General features: G+C 35.6%; 2 protein-coding genes and 1 pseudogene across 2 annotated transcripts; 1 reads left to right on the forward strand and 2 right to left on the reverse strand.

The window, feature by feature from the left end:
* The first annotated feature begins 3,037 nt into the window (after window positions 1–3,037).
* Window positions 3,038–8,154, forward strand: LOC18048772 (putative disease resistance RPP13-like protein 1). The gene is made up of 3 exons (XM_006441941.2): window positions 3,038–7,425; window positions 7,563–7,619; window positions 7,921–8,154. Exon 1 carries the CDS (start codon window positions 3,092–3,094, stop codon window positions 7,340–7,342), a length of 4,251 nt encoding a protein of 1,416 aa, XP_006442004.1. The 5' UTR covers window positions 3,038–3,091; the 3' UTR covers window positions 7,343–7,425; window positions 7,563–7,619; window positions 7,921–8,154.
* A 4,788-nt stretch (window positions 8,155–12,942) lies between these two features.
* On the reverse strand, window positions 12,943–19,866 carry LOC112099761 (annotated as a pseudogene).
* A 1,425-nt stretch (window positions 19,867–21,291) lies between these two features.
* LOC112099763 lies at window positions 21,292–22,275 on the reverse strand. The gene is made up of 2 exons (XM_024187234.1): window positions 21,559–22,275; window positions 21,292–21,465 (listed from the first exon to the last, which is right to left on the reverse strand). Exons 1-2 carry the CDS (start codon window positions 22,273–22,275, stop codon window positions 21,292–21,294), a joined length of 891 nt encoding a protein of 296 aa, XP_024043002.1.
* Window positions 22,276–23,406: the final 1,131 nt, after the last annotated feature.

The raw sequence follows: 23,406 nt of genomic DNA on the forward strand, positions 1-23,406 counted from the left end.
GTAAGGCGCCATACCAAGATCTGCTTTTGTATTCATTCAATCAGATCAATCATATGGATTGTCAACCTTCAAGGTTACGATGAACTATGAGTGAACAGAGGAGTTGGAAGAAGAATCATTAAGAACAGTGCAAAAACTGAGAAGCAGATAGAGGAAGTTGGCTATCATTGAAGAAGAGGCAGCTTACATTGCTTTAGTTAATGATGAACACTTTCATACAATTTCTTGTCATTTTAGCAATTTCTTGTCAAGTAGTGACAAAAAATAATAATATTTTGTGATCAAGTTGGTTCAAGGATGAGATTTTGATTTGAAGATCAAGTGAGAGGGGAAAAAAAATCAATAAAGTAAAAAAACTACATTGCTTTAGTTAATGATGAAAAGTGTCATATCTGCTCTTAGTTTGCATGTTAATATGATTGAAGTATGAGAGAAACTACATTTGTCTAATTCTTTTTACTTTATTGATTTTTTCCCACTCTCACTTAATCTTCAAATCAAAATCTCATCTTTGAACCAACGATCACAAAATATTATTATTGTTTGTTACTACTTGACAAGAAATTAATTGCTAAAATGTTTATTCATTACGAATAGTGTTGAACCAAGATCAGAAAATGACCAATCTTGGTGCCACAAGACCTCACTAAACTCTCTGATTATTCACCAAGGGACAAAATAAATTAACAATTGAAACAAACAAAAACAGAATCAAAGAAATCACAAAGAAAGAACACACACAGTAATTATAGAGGACTCAGGCAAAAATGGCCATCGTCCTGTCCAACAAGAACAAATTACAGCGGTGAGAAATTTTTACAAGCTACAGAAGGAACCCAACTCCAGCCTCTATGGCTTTATATACAGCTCGCAATTGATATGGAAAGATCCCTCACTTACCAAGACACATCTTTCCCGCTTCTTGCAACGGCCATAACGCCTTTTGATTCAGCTAATGCACGTGCAACGCACGTGTATTAACTATATTCTCCAAAAACGGCGATAAATCATGTCGTTTAAGATTCTATGGCTGGTGATTGCACGTGCCTCGCAGGTGATCAGTCACTTATCACACACAGCTGACATATGATCGTTGTCGTATGCATCATGTATAAGACAACCGACATGGCATCCAGAAACGACGGTACATCGACTCTTATTTTCATCAACAGGCTTTTTGTCTTCTCTTTTTTTTTGAAAAATTTACAAAAATAACCATAATATTTTTACATTTTTAAATTTAAACCTTCAAACTTTTTTCTATCATAATTAGCTAAATGCTAAACTTTTGGACTAAATTGTCCTCGCCACTTTCATTAAATTTTCAAATAATGCCACTCTTACAATACTCAACACCCTCAACAAACCTTAACACTCTCAACACCCTCAACAAACCTCAATACTCTCAACATTCGCAACACTCTTAGCATAACAAAAGTATAAAATCATCAATTAGAGAGTATTCTGAAGGTTATTCCATGTTCTTACAGTATTCTAAAGGTTATTCCATGTTCTTACACAAATATAAATTTTTAATGTATTAAGTCTATGGTTTAAGTTCAAAATTGATGTAGATTTTGTTGTAAATGTTGTTATTTTTATTTATAAAGTACTGTAATTTGTTAAAGTAGTTAGATTTGAGTTGAGAAATCCAAAAAATCGTTGAAAACAGTAGAAATTCGAGTTAGAAATAAAACCTAGATTATGTGCAACATGTTGAATTATGTGCGACAGGCTGGATGACAGGTGCCTATCGCACATAAATACCACTGTATTTTTGTGCGACAAGCACCTGTCGCACATAATTCAGCATGTCGAACAAAATTACAGTATGTGCGACGGTACTTTTTGGAAGTCATAACTTAAGCTATATTTGTCCATTTTTTTGCATATAATCTATCGTTTCGAATCAAACCCATAACTTTTTTGTTGGTCTCCCCCATGATCAAACAAAAAATTTGCGTAAAAAACGGAGAATATTTGTGAAATGCAACTTTTTGTGCAATAGGTGCTCGTCACACTTAAATTGATGCAAATTTTTAGTTTGATCATGGGGGAGACCAGCGAGAAAGTTATGAGTTTGATTCGTCTCATTGTAAGCTTCGAAACGGTATATTATACGCAAAAAACGGACACATATAGCTTAAGTTATAACTTCCAAAAAGTACCATCGCACATACTGTAATTTTGTACGACATGCTGAATTATGTGCGACAGGCACCTATTGCACATAATTCAACCTGTCGCACATAATTTGGGTTTCGTTTCTAACTCGAATTTCTACTGTTTTTAATGATTTTTTTTTATTTCTCAACTCAAATCTAACTACTTTAACAAATTACAGTACTTTATAAATGAAAAATAACAACATTTACAACAAAATCTACATCAATTTTGAACTTAAACTATAGACTTAATACATTAAAAATTTATATTTGTGTAAGAACATGGAATAACCTTTAGAATACTGTAAGAACATGGAATAACCTTTAGAATACTCTCCAATTGATGATTTTATACTTTTGTTATGCTAAGAGTGTTGAGCATGTTGAGATTTATTGAGAATGTTGAGAGTATTGAGGTTTATGGAGGGTGTTGAGAGAGTTAAGATTTGTTGAGAGTGTTGAATATTGTAAGAGTGGCATTGTTTGAAAATTCGATGAAAGTGGCGAGGGTAATTTGGTCCAAAAATTTAACATTTGGTTAGTTATGATTGAAAAAAGTTTGAGGGGTTAAATTTAAAAAACGTAAAAATATTATAACTATTTTTATAAATTTCCTTTTTTTTTTCTTTAACTAACAATTAATAATACTAGCATTGACAAGTGACAACCATAAGGAGTTAATTGTCAACAAAATTTATTGAGTGCAGATATTTTGTTGTACCATACTTGGCAAAATTCAACACACTCTAGTAAATGCTGAAAACGGAACTATTGCAGAGCGCCGGTGGGGTTCACCCGGCTGGAAAATTAACAAATTTCCTCCATTATTGTAGCCTAAAGACTTTTGAAGACTAGAGACTTATTCCGAAATTTCAGCATCCATTTTGATTGAGTAAAAACCATCTTTCTCGGACGATTTCGAAGCGATGGCAGTTGAAGAGCTCTTACTGTCTGCTTTCTTTCAAGTGTTGTTCGACAGATTGGCTTCTCGTGATTTGCTCACCTATGTCGGTCAACTTCGAGGCGGGCTAGATTCCGAGCTCAAAAAGTGGGAAAAAACTTTGATAATGATACAGGCTGTGCTCAGTGATGCAGAGGAGAAGCAACTGACGGACAGGGCTGTGAAGATCTGGCTCGATGATCTCCGAGACTTGGCTTATGACGCAGAGGACATTCTTGATGAGTTTGCTACTGAAGCTTTGAAGCAGAAGACGATGGCAGAAAATTCGAACCACAGTCCTGCTTGTTTCAACTGTTTTAGTCCAAGTTCTGTCAAGTTTAATATCGACATGGATTCTAAGATTAAAAGTATCACTAGCAGGTTGGATGAACTATGTGCTAAAAGATTTGTACTTGGATTGCAATTGATTCCTGGAGGGATATCAAATGCCTGGAAGCGAAGACCGCCGAGTTCAAGTGTGCCAACGGAACGGGCTGTCTACGGCAGAGATGAGGATAAGGCCAGAATACTTGAAATGGTGTTAAGTGATGATCCAACCGCTGACGCCAACTTTTGTGTAATACCAATTGTCGGCATGGCAGGGGCTGGAAAAACAACGCTTGCTCGGGAGGTCTACAACGACAGGGCTGTGCAAAATTTCAAGTTTGATGTGAAAGCATGGGTTTGTGTTTCTGATGATTTTGATGTTCTTAGCATTTCGAGGGCTCTTCTCGAGTCAATCACCTCCACAACTTGTGATCTCAAGATGTTGAATGAGGTGCAGGTTAAATTGAAAATTGCTGTGGATGGAAAAAGGTTCTTGCTAGTATTGGATGACGTTTGGAATGAGAACTATAACTTGTGGGAAATCCTCAAAGCTCCCTTCATGGCTGGTGCACCAAATAGCAAAATCATTGTCACTACACGCCATTCAAATGTTGCGTCAACGATGGGATCCATTGAACACTATAATCTTAAGCTTCTGTCAGATGAAGATTGCTGGTCTGTTTTTGCGAAGCATGCGTTTGAGAGTAGAGATGCCGGTGCTCATCAATTTTCAGAATTATTTGGTAAGAAAATTGTTGCAAAGTGCGGAGGCTTACCTTTAGCAGCAAGCACTCTTGGCGGCCTTTTACGCGCTAGACATACAGAAGATGCGTGGGAGGATATATTGAGCAGCAAAATGTGGGATTTGCCTCAAGAAACTGACATTCTCCCCGTGTTAAGGTTGAGCTACCATTATCTTCCTTCTTGTTTGAAGAGATGCTTCACTTATTGTGCGATTTTTCCCAAAGATTATGAGTTCGAGAAGAATGAACTTGTTTTTCTGTGGGTGGCTGAGGGTATGATTCAACAATCAATGACAGATAAACGATTGGAAGATTTGGGCAATGAGTTGTTTTGTGACCTCTTGTCTAGATCACTTTTCCAACAATCAAGCAGAGATGGTTGTAAATTTGTGATGCACGATCTACTTCATGATTTAGCTCAATTTGTTTCTGGAGAAACAGGTTTCTGGTTGGAAGAGGCAAATAAGAAGTTAAGAACATTCGAAAGGATTCGTCATTTTTCTTATCCTCGTGCTTATCAAGATGGAAAAAACAAATTTGAGGGTTTGAATAAAGCCACAAGTCTGCGGACGTTTTTGCCTCTGAAAGTAAGAGTTTTTTCATCTTGTTATTATATAACCAACACGGTTCTTCTTGACTTGCTGCCAAAGCTCAAAAAGTTGAGGGTGCTATCTTTAGAAGGATACTGCATTGCTCATTTACCTAATTCTATCAAAGATTTGAAGCTTCTAAGGTACCTCAATCTTTCTGGTACAATGATCAAAAGTTTACCTGAGTCAATAAGTTCACTGTTCAACTTGCGGTTTTTGATGTTAAGAGACTGTGATCGTCTACAGAAGTTGCCTTCCAACATGAGAAATTTGATTAATTTGCATCATCTAGATTTAAAGGGCGCACATTTATTAACAGGGATGCCATCGGGAATGAATAGGTTGAAATTTCTGCAGACGTTGTCTGATTTTATTGTGGGCAGGGGTATCGGATCTGGTTTGAAGGATTTGAAGAATTTATCTTTCCTTTGTGGAAAACTTTGTATTTCGAGATTAGAAAATGCGAATGATTCATGGGATGCAAGAGAAGCTTCATTGTGTGATAAGAAGGGTCTGGAAGAATTGTCATTAGGATGGGGCTGTCCATTTCACTCAAGAAATGAGGTAGCAGAAGAAAAGGTACTTGACATGCTGCAACCACATACAAACATAAAGAAGCTTGAAATCACACGATATAGTGGCAGAAAATTTCCAATATGGTTAGGGGACCCATCATTCTCTAACATGGTTGCTTTAAAATTGATAGGATGTAAAAATTGCACATCCTTACCTGCTGTGGGGCAGTTGGTTTCCCTGAAAGAGCTTACAATTGAAAGAATGCTTGTACTCAGAAGTATAGGGTCTGAATTCTGTGGAAAGAATTGCTCAAAGCCTTTTCAATCCTTAGAGACTCTTTGCTTCAGTGGTTTGCCAGAATGGGAGATCTGGGATACCGGCAACCAGACTGGGTATATTGAAATATTCCCTCGCCTCGTTGAACTGTCCATTTCTGGATGCCCCAAACTATCTGGAAAATTACCCGACCATCTTCCTGCATTAGAGGCCCTTGTTGTCAGCTATTGCGAAGAGCTGGTAGTTTCATTCTCAAGCTTTCCTTTGCTCTGCAAATTGGAAATTTATAGATGCAAAGGACTGGTTTGCAGCTCTCCGATTGACTCTAAGTTGATAAAGCGTTTGACTATTTCAAGCTGTTCTTTAGACATATATGGATGCAAAGGGATGGTATACAATAGTCCACTTCACTCTAAATCACTGTCGACGCCTGTGAATATTTCAAATATTTTAGAGTTTGGAAAATTGTTAAAGCAAGGATTTCTACCAGCAGAGTTTCTGGGGATTGGCGATTCTCAAGATATTCGGTCATGGAGGCCCCAGTTTTTTCAGGGTATGCAATTTAGGGAGAAGGCAGCACAAGGGCTATGGATTATCATCGCCCCTGAAGAGGTATCAACTGAAGAAAATTGCATGAGTCTGGTTTCATTTCCAGAGGTAAAATTTTTCCCGATCAATCGGCTTAATCTTAAAATTGAAAATAGTGGAGCTTTAAAATCCTCACTTGAGGGAATGATATACAACTGTGCACAGCTGAAAAGTTTGGCCGTTGAAGGTTGTGATTCTCTAGAATACATTGCAAGAGGCAAGCTGCCTTCGTCTTTAGAATGGGTTCAAATACTTGATTGTATGAAATTGCAGTGTTTGATAGTTGATGAAGAGGATGCTTCTGCTGCTTCTTCCTCATTATCCTCTTCATCAATGGCTCTCAAGTGGCTTGTAATTAGCGGCTGCTCGGAGCTCACCCATTTATCATCAAGAAGTAGACAATTGCCAGAAGAGCTTGAATATCTCAACATTGAGGACTGTCCAAAATTAGAGTCAATAGCCGAGAGCTTTCATGGTAACGGACGAGTGAAAATGATTTTCATCTCTAATTGTGGAAACCTGAAATCCATACCGAAGGGCCAACAGAATCTTAACTGTCTTAAGGAAATCAAAATCTTGAACTGTCCAAGTCTTGTTTCTTTTCCAGAAGGAGGGCTTCCCAGCACTGTTACAAATGTTTCTATTGGCAGTTGTGACAAGCTGAAAGCCCTACCCGAAGACATGCACAAGCTCCATTTCCTGCAAGAGTTAGAAATCACGGAATGTCCAAGTATTGAATCATTTCCTGAAGCAGGCTTTCCTACCAACCTAACATTACTTGTAATTGCTGATACCAAAATGTACAAGGCAATTATCCAATGGGGGTTGCACAGGCTTACATCTCTTCTACGCCTTTACATACATGGAGGTGATAATGCTGAGTCTTTTCCAGATGAGAGGATGGGAATAATATTGCCAACCTCTTTAAATAGACTGGGTATTTCTGGATTCCCAAGTCTGAAATGCCTATCTGCAATGGGTTTTCAAAGCCTGGTCTCTCTTGAATTTCTGAGAATATCCAATTGCCCGAAGCTCAAATCCTTTCCAGCGGTAGGTCTGCCACACTCACTTTTGCAGCTGCACATTCGAGATTGTCCTTTGCTGAAAAAGCAGTGCAAAAGGGACAAAGGAAAAGATTGGTCCAAGATTGCTCACATCCCTTATGTTATGATAGATGACAAATTCATCTTCGATTAAAAAGAGAAAGAATGAGCTCTGTTTAATCTCCGAATGAAGAATTAAAGAATTGCCTCCTTTGTTCCCTTATCTTCTATAATCAGGTATGCCAATTCCTATTATCCGGGTTACTAAAAACACATTGTTAAATTATAAACATATTTTGATTTTCAATTTCAAGATCAATCCTCTGCCTTCAACTGAAAATGGCGCTAAAATATTTCATTTTTACTTTTCTCAGACACTATGATACGGCAATCTGACTTGATGATGCTGAAGTTTAATGCACAAATGGTTGGTAAGTACCTGAAAATTTCAAGTTATTTTAATACTGTTTCCATTTTCACTCATCAGAATTTTTTACGTATTTTATGCAATCGTACTTGTCAAATGAAGTTTTCATTTTATGATGGTCTTGATGCCAACGACATTTCCAACTCTTTTAAGTTTTTTGAACTCTTGCGAGTGAAAGTCAATGAGAAGAAGTTTATGTCCTTTTCCAACGATCAATTCAATTTGCTTCTAAGGATATAACATTAGTCTTAACTTATTTCAAGTAGCAGACATGATTCTATCTTTCTTCTGTTGTTTTTTCGGAGGCCAAGGTTGCTCACATTCCTTGAGTTGACATAGAAGGAAGCATAAGGGAAGCTCTGAGACAATCCACATCAAAATGTTCACCCACTCTTTCACAGTTTGGAATGTACTACACTGCCTTCAAAATGGACTTTTCGAATCAAAAGGCAGAAAGGTAATCAATCATACAGGGTTAAAAAGTCGGTTAAAAGTTAGTTTAAAAGCTTCTTATTTTGTACATGGATCATGGCAACATTTGTTTCACGCTGATGGGCTTGAGAAATTGATTTGCACATGGATCATGGCAACATTTGTTTAATTTGGATATTATTTGTTTTTATACTGGCTTTTAGTTTATTTTAGGTTCTCTGAGCAAAATTTTATCCTAATGCGATTACTTGGAACACCAGTGTGTGTTTAAAATGAAATTGGGTCATCTTATCGCAGTTCTACGACCAATCCAAAAAAAATCCCCAACAAGAAAATCAAGGAAATCAGATCAATTAGTGCAAGACTTGGCTTTGAGAATAGAAGAAAACGAAACATAATCTTATATATGGTGTCCAAATTAAAGAAAATTTGAGGACCAGTTCGGGAAATCCCTAATCAAATTTTAGGAAGCCGGATAACTTGCAGCCAGAAACCAAGTGAATAATAGAATAATTTGAGTATGTATTGTTATGTCTATAATAGTAATTTAAATTTTGAACAATTTTGTAATAAAAGAATTTTTTTTTTTTACAGGTGGATCTAATGTGTGTTTTGGCAGATTAAAATAACCGCACCATTTTTTACAATCACATAATGAGAAAAATTACCAAAATCCCCTTTATTTTCTTAGAGATTAATCGTTTTAGAAATTCACTAAATTTTTTTACATTAATTTTTATATTAATTATATTTTATTGAAGTATCAAATTATTGCTATAACATGCGAAATCTTTTAATGAGTTTTAAACATAAAGTAAAAATGTTAAATTTTAGCTAATAAGAGTAGCAATCGACAATTCATGGTGTAAAAATAGCTGTATCTACCATTTATATAAAATAGAAAAATAGGAACCAAGAATATTTAAAGTACACAATTTTTATTTCCACTTACTTGCATTTTTTACATTCCTTTTTTTTCTTCATTTTAGTTGGGGTGTTAGATAAATCCGTATGGATATATACTTATTACAGTCATTGTAGCGATCCACAACATTCTTCCACCACATTAAACAAGTGAGAGAGTAACTAAGAAAAAACCCAAAAATCCACTTTTCATTTTATTAAGTTGAATTTCTTGCACAGTCTTACTTCATTATTCAAAATTTTTAACTTCCTCCAATATTTTAATGTTATTCTATATTTAAATATATATTTCTAGTGGATATAAAAGGTTCTGAAAGATGATACAATGAATATGCCTTTTGAAGAAAAAAATGGCAAAAAAGAAATTATATGTAACATATGTGAATTTAAAATAAAATGAGGCGGTTAAGGATTTTGGCGGTTAAGGAGTTTATTAATAAACAAAAGAAGAAGCTGGAAAAAACAGAGCAAAAACAGAAGCCACACGTGTGTGAGAGAGTGAGAGAGAGAAGCTATCAACAGACTCGACAACCCGACCCGGAACCCGCGACCTTGACCCGACTATATCTCCCATTTCCAGCCACCGTTTCGGCCGAGCTTGGGAGTTGTAAATTAGGGATAGATGTTAATGATCTACGGACTCAAGGGCATTTTAGTAATTTTATGGACACGGGAGTTGTAAATTAGGGATAGATGTTCGTTTCGAGTTTATTGCATAAATTTAGTCATAATTCCGATTTACGGAAAATTATTATGTCGTTTCCTTGATTTAGGAGGATCCGCGAGCGAGAACCGGTCCGCGGATGTGGATGATAACCGACCGTGAACACCGTCACTGTGAGTGGAATATACAAAACCTATTTTCATAGTTAATTTTGATAGTAAAGCATGTTTGCGAAATAAGTATTTTAAATGTTCTGATTTAATGATTTCTCGAAATGGATTTTATTCACGCATTGATATTATATTAAAATGTTTGGTTATTGATTTTGCGTATCGACTTTGAATAAAGCATGATAGTATTTTAAAGATAAGAAAAGTGGATTCAAATGTGGTATAATTTAAAATATGATTAAGAGGTATGTGAATATAATGATTGTTTTTGAAATCATTAGACAGTACCCTTCCCTCCAGATACAGTGATACATATGAGATGAGATGAGAGGCCTTTGGGGCCCGTCTGAACACACATAGAGGCTTTGGGCCGTGTGTTTGGGCGCTTTTGCCTTTTGGGGGCATATGCATGCGGTATGATGATTACAGAGATACAGATATGAGATACACACAGATATTGAGATACATATGATACAGATGAGATACAGGCCTTTGGGGCCCGTCTGAGTACACACAGAGGCTTTGGGCCGTGTGCTTGGGTTTTTGTCCTTTAGGGACTAGATTATGCATGCACAGATATGATGAGATATGAGATGGTATTTCCATGTCTATCTGTGTAGCTCCGGGGCGTGGCGGTACCCAAATAGTACGTCATTGCCTGTCCGTTGAGGTCCGGATACGACGAGATTATTTCCCTGGGTACTTGTTTGGTGATGATTTTCAGATTTGTGTATTCTATATGATATTGTGATATGATTTGCATGGTTAGTAATCTGGTTTAAATGTTAAATGATTTATTACTGGTTTCTTGCTTATGGTTTAATGAAATCGTGTTTGGAAATAATATGATTATTTCTTTTTAAAGTAAGAATTAATTTTCAAAACTACTATCCACTCACTGATCTCACTGAGTTTTAAACTCACCCTGTTTTTATTATATTTTTCCCCCACACCAGGAGGTTGCAGGTACACCAGATCGACCCAGCGACTGTAAATATATTTTGAGTCTTGGCCAATGATGGTGTTAGAAGATATAAATGGTTTTGTTAGGACATCTTGGTTATTTCGTCCTGTTGGGATTGTATAATTTTTGTTATATTATTCTTTTGGGATTAAGAATAAACTGAGATATTAATATTAGTTATAATATTATCTTTTGAGACTCTGGAGATATAAAACTCAGCATTTTAGTTGAGGATGTTGATCACTGGAGTTTGTTATATATTGAATTGTATTGAGAGTGTTATATTCATATTTGTAGATTGGGAGTGATATATATATAAAGGAGACTGTGCCGAATTTTCGGCAGAATCTTTACTAATAGAATTTTTATCAAGTCCGGTTTGATGAGACTAGATAGACTCGTCTGGGGGGGATTCGGGGCGGGTCGTTTCATTATACAAAAATTTAGGAAACAAAATTTTTTTTAGGTGTTTCATGCATCTAAATGTGTTATAAATGTAAAACAATAAATTGAAAGGATCTTTCACAAATCTTTTGATTTGAGAAGATGAAAATCTATAACTAACACTTGAATAAATCAGGTTTAAGAAAACAAAAAAAAAAACTATTTTTCCTAGTGTATATATATAGCTTAAAATTATAATCTTTTTTATTTTCACCAATTAGCTTTAAAATTTAAAAATCTTTTTTTATTAAAAAGAAAATAGTTTGAATAGAGAGTGGAATTGGGGACTTCTAGGTTTGAAGTTTTTGGGAGTGATGAAGAACTAAGAGCTGAATAGCATTGGGTGCAAACAATTGGCGTGGCTTTGGCTTTTTATAGGACTTCATTGTTCACGTTACTTATTCGACACATGGCTTCTCATGGGTGGAATTTGTTTTACAACTGACTTCACAATTCACATGTAGCTTTAACAACTTGGGACACATGGCTTTGACGTGGGTTGAGTTTGTTGTAATGGCTTCTCGTGGGTGGAGTTTTTTCTGTGATTTGCGATTGACGAATTGGTAAAGGCAAACGATTTGGACTAATTACGTCCGAACTACACATGGGAACTTTAAGAGTGAAATCTTGTTGCAGATTGACGTGGTCAAGGTTACTAGGAGTGGTCTTAAGTTCAGATTGACATAACGGTAATAGACGAGGAAGAGGAAGAGACGAGGTTCAACTCGCAGATGTAGCTTGATGACGGAGCAGCTGGCGGATTTTTATTTCTTATTACTCCCTCAAGTTTAATTAGTTTCACAAATTCGTTTTTACGTTTGATCTTGGCACATGTTTCATTTTAACTAAATAGAGAACCAGAAAAGAGCAGATAACTAGAGCTGAGAGATCTATATGTACAATTTAAAACTCGTTAAAATAAATGATTTCAATACAAAAAAAATAAGGTTAAAGAGATTACATTTACAATTGATAGTTTGCGAAAGGACCAACTAAAAAGTAAACAATAAAAAGACTTAACTTTCTATACTGACTCAATAATGATAAAGTGTCGATAAAAATTGACAAAACTATATTGTACCTTGGGGTTATTCATATCGTATGTAGTGTGCTAATAAATTAAGGAAATTAATGCTCCTGTGAAACCAAAAAATAATGTTCAAAATCATTCTCCAAATTCAATGTTAAATTAACAACTTTTAGTAAGTTTACTTCTTCGATTATTTTTTTCTTTAAATTTTTTATGAATAAACATTTTTTTTATCATTTAGGAGAACCGACTATCTTTATTTTAAAGAATAAGAATGTCTGCCCAAAAAATGAAACTCAAACCCAAAGGTAAACCACATTTGCCAACTGCCATTAAGAAAAAGGCGGTAGCAGAACAATATCAGCCAAATCATCAAATTAATTATTAATTGGTTTACAATAAGAGGGTGATGTTTCATCTTACAGAAGCAAGGGGCAAAGCCAATCCACCACTAGACTGGCAAATCAAACGAATACACAACCCTGCAACCACAGAAAAAATCTTAAAAATAGAGCAAACATAAGAAAAGATTTACATTCATTCAACTTTCAACCTAATGATATGTTATATGTAGCCCTCCAATCTCCTTTTCTTTCGGCTTTGTAAATTCTTTTTAGCCAAAAATATACTTGGATCTGTCGGATCTGATGACACGAACACTTTTTAAGTGTTCATCTGTCTGCTTAGTGGGATGACGATTCAAGGCCGTCGATACTTTCGGAAACAAAGACAACCTTGAAGCTGATCACCCGGGATCACACCCCCACCTTTCGATGTGTCAAGGGCCTCCCACATTGAAACTCCTTAATCCATCTCAGGCCGCTTATCAGGGTTAGCATCCCAGCATCTCTTCATTACATTTGCTTGAGAACTTGGGCAGCGTCTTGGTATCTCCGGTGTCTCAGATTCTGTTTCAAAATGAATGTAGACAGAAATAAGAAATGGGTTGCATTTTGAGGTACCAATTTTTTTTTTTTCCCCTTTTTTGAGGACCTGTTGAAAATGGTCGATTCTTAGAGAAAGATAATATTTGGGCTTGAAGCAGATACTGTACCCGGCGAACCACGGCTAAGGTGACTTCTGAGAAACTAAGGTCGGGATATGGCATATCACAGCAATATATCTCCCATACGCAGATGCCAGAACTTTACACATCACATTTCCTTGCCATTCAGAACCAAAAACCAAGCCACTTGATTCACTCAACTCAGATTAATACTGTATCATTAGCTAAAACATTAGTATTTCCACCAAACAAAAGAAAAAAAAAAGCTCATAGTAACACGGACATTCCAAAGCCAACACTTCCCATCATCACATCAAATGAAGCAGAAATTAACGGGAGATGGTGCAATTAAGATTTTATAGGAAATGACCTTATATGTATGACTGATCTTCCAGACCTATACCCCACTACATTTTCCTTGAAACACATAAAGAAAAACTAACAGCCATGAATTATCTTTTTCTAGTAAAAGAAACTGACCTCAAAATCACACTACATATATGCAAGTAGAAAAGAAACAGAAATAAAGTCTATACCTCCGGAGCCATGACACCAAGCGTCTCCCCCCTCTCCCCCCCCCCCCCAGTCAGGTCATTAGGATTTGGGGCTTCAACACCGGCAACTACAAGATCAGCAATTTTTACAGTGGGAGTCTTGTTCAATAATAGCATGTTCTCTGTTTTCACATCTCTGTGGACAATCTTCTGTGAATGAAGGTTACTCAATCTACAAAATATAACTGCTGAGCTGAACAAGATTTCGAGTCACAGGCCATCCTATAGAGCCATAGGGTAACATATGGTAGAAAAATTACAATTACTAATGGGGTAGATATAGGTACCCTCCGTCGAGATCAAGTGCTAGCTGGACAACCACTTTGAAAGCTAGTTTCCTTCTCCTGTGGTAAGTTTCATTTCCTTTTAGATTTTACCACGTGTTCAGCTTAATTTCTTCAAATTACTCTGATTTAAGACCAAATTAGACTTTCGAATAAGGGCTTAAGCAATATATATAATGCAGATGACCTAGGAAATGGGCAAGGATACTTGGTAATATGAAGGGACAATTTGGATGTGTTCGCAAAAATGAAAAGACAGTAACCCCTGAAATATTGGATGCGATTGATGACTTGACGGTCAATCTAACGTTTTTTTTTTTCTCTCTAAATTTTTTAAAGCACTAAATGCTCTCAGATCCATTTGCCATCTATATTGAGTATATTCTAATTATAATTCTATCATTGTTTGTCCTTTGAAAGTAAATACTTACAAAACTGTATTTAATACTCTATTTTAAACCCACCACCAAAAATATAAAATAAAATCAAAATGTATCTATTAAATTAAATAATTTGCACACACTACGGCTCTCAATAGTCTGTCTACTTATAAACTAAAGTTATTTATTAATCATGGTTAATATGAGATGTATGTAACAGAAAAACAACAAATAGCTGGCTTGCTTTGCTCCAGAAAAATCATCGAGATTTCGGTTAGGCAAACTGAGCAGTCCAATTTTGGTACAATAATTTGTCTAACAATTTTTAGTTTAGCATTAAATCATAATATCGTTTTTTATTAGCATTAATTTAATTTCTTTTAATTAATGATTATGTTATACGTATAGTGTTACTCTCATCATCGTTTAACTTTTTTAATCCACTACTGATTAATGCTTCAACATATTATAATTCAGAGAGAATGACAATTCCATACCTCCTTTCTTTTTTTCCCTTCTTTTTTTTTTTTTTTGGCATCACTTAGGTTTCTTGTAGATTTTTAGTACCACATTTTATCAATGACTAAAAATGTTAATTGAAAAATTATGCGGTTGACGGTAAAATATAGTTGGTTTATTGATACACAAACTAATGCATAAAAACGGGAGGTTGCTATGTTACAGCATCTGTAACATACACACCCAAAGCAAATAGCACACGTGTCCCGACTTACAGAGAAAAAGCAACGCAAAGCAAGGTTGGGGGGTTGCTGAAGCAGCATCTGTAAGTTACAGATGCTGTGACTTAGTCAGCTCCCATAAAAACGTATTAACATTGGTCCAGTTAATGAGGTCCTTTCATGCCGGCGCAACATGATCGTGCAAATATGAAATTTTCACTGAACATTGGTGAGCCATGGTCCAAAACAATAACCGGACCAGTTAATGAGGCTGGCTTAGTATCTATAAACAAGGACTAGCCCCAGTATCAGTCAATCAAGGCTTCGGCAGTTGGCATCCCAAACCCAATCAAGTGCTCTATCCTAAAACTAAGAGTGGACCTTCTAACACCCCTTCAAAATTCTTATGAAACCTTTTTTTCCCAATTATTATTATTCTTATTTTAATACCAACATACCCTTTTCCTATTAAATTCCATTTACAATTATTTTAGTTTATTCCAATTTAATTATTTTAAGGCCTTATTTGGTAATGAGCTACTGTAATTTTTACAGCTACTATGAAAAAAAACTGTAACTATAAAATAAAAGTTAATAATATACAATAAATATAATTTTTAAATAATGATTTTGACGAAATTAATAAAGATATACTAAGTTTTTTATCATACAAGTATAAAATCAAATCAACTTAGTTTTTTAGCTATAATAGTTAGTATTTATTAAATATTTTAGTACGGTAAAAATTACAGCTCCCCAACATCAATTCCAAATAAATACTTAAATTAGATAGAGGCGATGAGTTTGCAAAACTATGTAAACTTAAGCGGAGCTTCTTGATGGTTCCTCCAATCGCGGTCATGATAGCAAATGTTGAACTTGGAAAAACATAAGCTGCCGAACTCAATAAGCATTTGGAATAGATAGTACATCATGTAGTTTTAAGACCAGTTTTTTTTTTTTAACTTTTCTTACCGGGTGAAACAAAACCCATGCCTTACTTTTGGTCTTTTGGATAGATGAGTCAAAAAAAAAAAAAAAGCACTCGTTGATTTTTCAGATTTAGAGAGAGAGGAGCGATCGAAGAGTTTGTAGAGAAAATAAGAATACCCTAGGTGTGAAACGTGTAGATGAGTTTGTTCTTCAATAGCAGGGTATTAATAGCTGTATTGTAAGGCAAATAGATTTTCCCTTAAGCCCATTGAAACTCGGCCTATATCTAAGGAATAAGTAGACTTTAATTCTCAAGCTGATTTGGGGGACACTGGGCCAGGCTGGCTTCGTTTTGTTTTTTGTTTTCTCTCGCAAATAAAATTACCAATTTAAGAGCATCTCCAAAAGATTTTTTAGATTTTATTCTTTAAATATCAATTTACTTAATGATGTGATAAATAAGTGGATAGAAAAATACAATCTCTTCTAAAAGACTCATTAAATAAGAATAAGTTAACATTATTTTAATCAAATCTTTCCACTATTAAATTGAATTGATGTTATGTTTTTGAAAGGAAACATAAATGATAATTATTGCAGTCTTATCTTTTCAATAAATAATAAAAAAATATTAACAGAAGAGAGAAAAACTCACTCGGCAATATTAAAGAGTGAGAAACGAATCTTATTTGAAGAATCTAAATTAACGTGTCTTTTGAAGTGTTTAATATTGATATGACTCTTCAAATAAGATATAGAATTTTATTTGAAGAGTCTTTTGGAGATGTTCTAAAGTAAGGCTTTGGCTACCTTAGAGCTGTTCTAAAGTAAAGTAAGAATCACAGCCACATATACAAAATGATAAATATTAAAAAAATTATTATAACTTTAATCATATGGTTATAAAAAGTTGTTCTACCTTAAAGCAATTCCAATATAATTGAACTCAATCCCAATTAGTTATAAACGTAAAGTTTCACTAATGCGGTGTGTGTTTTCATGTGTCAAAATTATAATTATTGATTTACTTCTACATATGTAACGCACTACGAGCGTAAACTATCGAAATCGTACCATTATTATAAATCTGTTCTAATCTATGAGGCTTTTAATTGAAAATATAATAGATTATATTGTAATTCAAAATAAAAACGTATAAATGTCAAATAATAAGTTAACATACGAGTGCAGTCTCACACAAATTTTTCTCGGTGCACGCATTGCCAACTTGGAAAATCTACTCAACTAATACTTCCTTCTCTTTACTGTTGCATTGACTTTAGAAAGTTAATTTTAGGGGTCTTGTTACAATGCACCAGCTGCACCATCTAACAAGTTTTACATTGTCCTTAACCAATTATTCATTCATAATCGCTGATTCACTATATTATTTTTATGCATAACATGTTTTTGTAATACATATAGTAAATTATGTATACAACGAAAAAGTTATTATCAATTAAAAAAATAATTGCGGATGTATGGTGCAGCATGCTGCGCTATAACACACTCTAAATTATTAAAATAATAGATAAATTAAAAGATAAATAAAACATAAATAAAATATTTTATTTTTTAATATATTAAAATATGTGTTTTACATACCTTTTAAATTATTTCTTATTTTAATAATTTAAAAAATCTTTCATTCAAAATCTATTCTATACATATATTAAGTTGGCCCATTTTGATAACATAATATTTACATGCATGAACTTGATCACTAACACATATACTACATGAGTCGCACCTGATGAAAATTCCATATGATATATATTCAAGTGATCCAGATCGATAGACAAATTAATTGTACCAACTACCATGTTACAGTTAAAATTGGAAAATAATATATAGTACATCTTCCTTTTATGTAGCAAAATAATATATACAGTACATTTTTCCTTTACGTGGCCCTCATGACGTCAAGGTATAAATCATCATGTGACAGTGATTTAATGTGGACATCTAATGGACCGCCAATATCCAACACTGAAAGTTAAATCAATTTTTGTCTTTCAACAATTGTATATCAACAATTTATGGTCCTAATTTTAACATAATGTGAACGTTCAAAGAAGACAAAATACTTGAAAATTTAGCAACCTATTTTTCCACGTGAGGAGTCAAGCTCCCCCTCCATTGCCTTTGCATTTATTTTTCAGTAATATCACTTTTTACTTTATATATGAGATTTTTAAAAGTAGATTTAGTAGTCAGATTGTGTATAGATATCTAGAGTGCCAACGAACTATATAAGCTCTGCATAAAGGAACTTTTTTTATTCTAAGCTCCCTAGCTTTTAACGGTCTTATTCTACATTTTAATCGTATAATAATATTGTATAATTGAGATTTAATTGTTATTATTATATTTTAACTTACTAACCACGAATTATTTACGTAAAAGTTACTCAAAAAGAACTCATATTAGGAGGGAATATGGTCAGTAAGTAACCAAAGTATGCCACAACAAAAAATGATTTAGATATGCTAACGGTAAATCTTAACTAGTGCTTGTACTACTTATACATGTACGTTTGTACTACCAATGGTGAAGCCAGAAGTGTCCAGTCTGAGCAAGTACTACCTTATTAAGTTAATTTTCTTCCAAAACTTCAATCCAGAAAGTGTGAGAAACGACAAGCACCGTGCTTCAATTTTCCCCTCAAAAAGAAACAAGCAAGAAAAGAAAAAGCACACACGCTATACTTTTTAGTTCAACTTCCTCGGTGCTTTAAAGCTCTTTGGGAGCTGCTGTCGAAGTGTACTCGGCAAAGGTTAGCCTGGGTCCAATTGTTCTCATTTGCAGGTCAGATCTAAAATTGGGTCAGCAAGATAATTGCATAATTGAACCCAATTCAAACACCATAATTGTTTTAGAAAGACTGATATGCGTTTGTAATTGGTTTTGGTATATTTGTATTTCACCATCAGTGCGGCAGCTTTTTTTTGGGGAAATTTTACAAATTAGCCATTAAAATTTTGTATTTTTCACTTTTAACCCCACTAACTTATTTCTATCAATATTAGCCAAACAACAAACTTTTGGACCATAATACCCTTGCAATCTCACCCAAAGCTCACCAAAGCTTGAACTCACCTACACTTCTCACCAAACGGAAGCACCATAGAGAGCCAAATCGGAGACCATCATCGGCGGCAATCTCACCGGAATCCCGTTCAGCAACACTAATTCCACCAAAATCACGTATAATAGCAATCAAAATCTACAAGATAACAGTTGAAGTTCAAAAACCCTAGGTTAGCAATTTCAAACACATGCTTTATATTGTTCTTGTGTTGTGTTGTAATTGTGTGTTGTTGTGATGATGTTTGTGGTGGTTGGTGGTGGTTGGTGGTCTATTGTCGGACTGTGTTGGAGGCAATACGTTGCAATGGCTGTTGACCAATTTGTGAAAATTTGAATTTTTTGTGCGACAGGTTCCCGTCGCACCAAATTTTGTGCGACTGCCTTTCTGTCGCACAAAAAATCTTATTACACAATCTGAAATTTTGTGCGACAGGTTCCCGTCGCACCAAATTTTGTGCGACTGCCTTTCTGTCGCACAAAAAAATCTGATTACACTATCTGAAATTTTGTGCGACAGGTTCCCGTCGCACCAAATTTTGTGCAATAGATGCTGTCGCACAAAAAAATCATATTACACAAAATTTAGGTTATTTTCTGGAGGTCATAATTACAGCTAAATAAATTCATTTTTTGTGTATAATATATCATTTCAACGCTTGCAACGAAACAAATCAAACCCACAATGTGTAACCACATTTGTTATATTTTTTGTATATTTTGTAGATTTAATGGATTCAGTTGTGCTTCAACTGTGTTACGACGGTTGGTGGGAGACGTTGGCGGATGGGAGTATGGAGTACGTGAATGGCAATAATACAGCCTTTCTAATTCGAAAAGACTGTACATTTGATCAGTTTCTGGCAAGAGTTTATGATGTGTTACAGATAAATCGTAATGAATACAATATCACCATGAAGACAACTTTGAGGTCTAGTAATACAATGTATCGTACATGTTCACTGCCTATGGACATATTTAACGATGAAATAGTCAAGGTTGTGTTACATATGGCCTCTGATGTGGTAAATTACGGATGCATTCCTATTTTTATGACCACATCTTCTCGAGTTGATTACCAAGATCTTGAGCCACCTGTAGAAACTGAAACTTCTTTTAGAGCAAATGTCTCTGTCCCTGATAGTGAAGAAGAGGTATTACCACAGACACTGTCTTTACAACAACGTTACTCTCCACTCCACGGCTACAATGACACTATTAATGACAATGGCATTACCCTAGCGGATGTTGAAGCAGAGGCATTACCACAGACATTGTCATTAGAGCAACGTTACTCTCCATTCTACAATAATGAATTTCGCAGTAATGATGATCCTATTGATGACATCGGCAACACAGCAGTAGATAATGTTTGTATGGAACCATATAATAATACAACGGACAACCATTTCAATAGTTCAGTTTGTGATGGAGGCGTTGGTCCTTCTCATATTCCTACTAATGTTGATGATGATGATCAGAATAGTATTCCTATTAATAACATTGCCAGCCAACCTATTCCTTCAGTGCCACGTTCGAGAAGGAGAACAACAGTTGACCACCTCGCACAACTTGCTCCAGTTTTACCTTCAAACTTAGCTGCTCCTAACTTGGTCAGAAATTATAATTATGATGATATTAGTGTGGGTAAGTTGTTTGTTGCCAAGAATGAGTTAATACTACAACTGCGTAAAGTTGCCTTGAGGGGTAAATTTGATTTCAGGATCACACGGTCCACAACAACACGTTTCGAGGCCCAGTGTTCTTCGGAATTATGTAAATGGCGTATTCGAGCAACAAGAGTTTCGAATGAGCAGAATGTTCCGTGGTTAGTGAGAAGAGTTGACAACGTACACACTTGTTGTAATGAGGTATTGGCTGGTGGTGTTCATCAAGTAAGGAGTCGGGTTGTTGGTCATATTATTACGGACAAGTTCATCCAAGAAAAACGAATATATACTCCAAATGACATCAGAGCAGACATCCAGCAGGAATACGGTGTCCAATAATTTGTAATTTCCTCATTTGCATCTGCCTGGAGGGTTTGCATAACATTCCCCTGTCAGTTGATTACCAAATTTGAAGTTAGAAAATCTTTTTAGTACTTAACATTTTTATCGTTGTTTAAATATATATAATACTTACAACACGAGTGTTATCGTTGAAAAACGAATGCACTGCATCATAAGTTATTTTCGAAGAAACAAATGCCTTCCACTTTAAGATGCGGGGAATATGATTGTTTATCTTTACGGCCCACAGTGATGGTATCCCCTTGATCACTTTGAAAAGCCAAGCCTACAACAAACAAAGTTAAAAAACCACATAAGTTAATTTGGTATAAATATACTACTAACGAACTCTGATATTATTTTTTTTTTACCAACTCACCTGAACCCCATGACTGAACCCATAAATATTGTATTTCTCAATATTATGAGATGGATCTTTCAAACGCTCCATCTTAAATTTGTTGGCCTTCTGGTTCAATGCATTGTTCAAACTGTCGTATATTATTTCCCACGATAAACGACCCCATGGACGACTTCGAAAGTGGTCTATATCGTCAACATGATTCATTAGCTGAAAGTCAGCTTGACTATGATCCTTTCTCCCCTTCAGTACCCTATCCACAAAGTAATACAACGCGATTTTCAAGGCATCAGTGTCGTCCATGGCACGAAATTTCAAAGCGGAAAATCTAGCATCCAATTGCTTGAGAGTCAAGTCCTTAAACCGACCACCGAAGTACTTATTATGCAACCTATGTTGCGTCTTCAAATTTTTTGGTTCGACGTTCGGACCATTGGAAAGCCCCGTAATGAGGCACCATTCTCCAATTGATAAACGAACCAAGTGCTCTCCAATTTGAAACCATAATTGATTTTTATTAGTTTTTTTATGTGCCACTTGCCTAAGCAATAGGTTGTGAAATATAACACCACTGAAATTATAACTACCCAAGTCCAGGAAGTGCCCAAAAACATCACTTCTAAACAATGACAATTGCTTGTGCGTTAGCTTACACTGGATAGCTGCGATGACTTTTTTAAATTTTGACGTCTCTGAAATACGACCCGGGAAATGATCATCAAAATATAACTTCATCACGCCCGGCTCCTTCCCAGGTTCAGGCGAATTGCGCTTTGCCAACTTAGTTTTCGCCATCTACCTGAGACAATTGAAATTTTATTCATTATTGTGTTATTTATAGAATAATAATATTAATAATATAAAATAAATAAGGTATCTACAAAGTAAAAATGGCCTTGGGTGTAATCTATATTTTTATGCGACAATCTATTGCTGCATTTTTTTATCACACACGATCTGAATTTTTGTGCGATGAGTGCCCGTCGCACAAATATTTTTGCGACGGCCACTTATCGCACAAAAAAATAGTCTTTTCTTTCAGCAACATGCTTGAATTTAAAGTCGACGGCCACCCGTCGCACAAACTTTGGTGCAAGGGGCACCGGTTATACAAAAATTAAGATCAAATACTCTTGAAAAAAAATCTGAATTTTTGTGCGACGGGTGCCCTGTCGCACAAATATTTTTGCGACGGGCACCCGTCGCACAAAAACTCAGAACATGTGTTGTGAGTTTTTGTGCGACGGGCACACTGTCGCACAAAAATTTTTGCGATGGGCACTCGTCGCACAAAAATTCAGAATGTGTGTTTTGAGTTTTTGTGCGACAGGCACACTGTCGCACAAAAAAGTTTGCGACGGGCACCCGTCGCACAAAAATTCAGAACGTGTGTTGTGAGTTTTTGTGCGACGGGCACACTGTCGCACAAAATTTTTTGCGATAGGTACTTTTGTGCGACGGACAAACTCGCGCAATGGGAATGGGTGCAGCAAGCATCGCGCGAGCTGCAGCAACCATCGCGATGCTTGCTGACCCATCGCGCGAGATCGCGCGATGGGTACTGCAGCTCGCGCGAGCTCGCGCGATGCTTGCTGCAGCTCGCGCGATGCTTGCTTCAGCGCGCGCGATGGGTGCTGCACCCATGGCGCTGCAGCCCAATCCCGCTGCACAATCACACACCCTTCGCACAAAAAATCTCCGTTACAAAACAACACACTCCCAAAATCCACAACCACCATTACAAGCACTACCACCACCATTGTTATTCTCAAATTTCATTCTTAATTAATCAAATATAAATAAAATGGCTTACTTATGTTGATGGTGTGTGAAGCCGTCGCCGGTGATGGTTGAAGCTGCTGCCGT

Source organism: Citrus clementina, unplaced genomic scaffold (genome assembly GCF_000493195.1).
Source record: "Citrus clementina cultivar Clemenules unplaced genomic scaffold, Citrus_clementina_v1.0 scaffold_3, whole genome shotgun sequence".
In the NCBI taxonomy this organism is placed as follows: domain Eukaryota; kingdom Viridiplantae; phylum Streptophyta; class Magnoliopsida; order Sapindales; family Rutaceae; genus Citrus; species Citrus x clementina.

Excerpts from the sequence above, each read along its gene's own strand:
- LOC18048772 (XM_006441941.2), top strand. The coding sequence starts at position 3,092 with ATGGCAGTTGAAGAGCTCTTACTGTCTGCTTTCTTTCAAGTGTTGTTC.
- LOC112099763 (XM_024187234.1), bottom strand. The coding sequence starts at position 22,275 with ATGAAGTTATATTTTGATGATCATTTCCCGGGTCGTATTTCAGAGACG. Across the intron at positions 21,466-21,558 it reads GGTTCAGTCATGGGGTTCAG|GCTTGGCTTTTCAAAGTGAT; the intron begins GTGAGTTGGTAA and ends TGTTTGTTGTAG.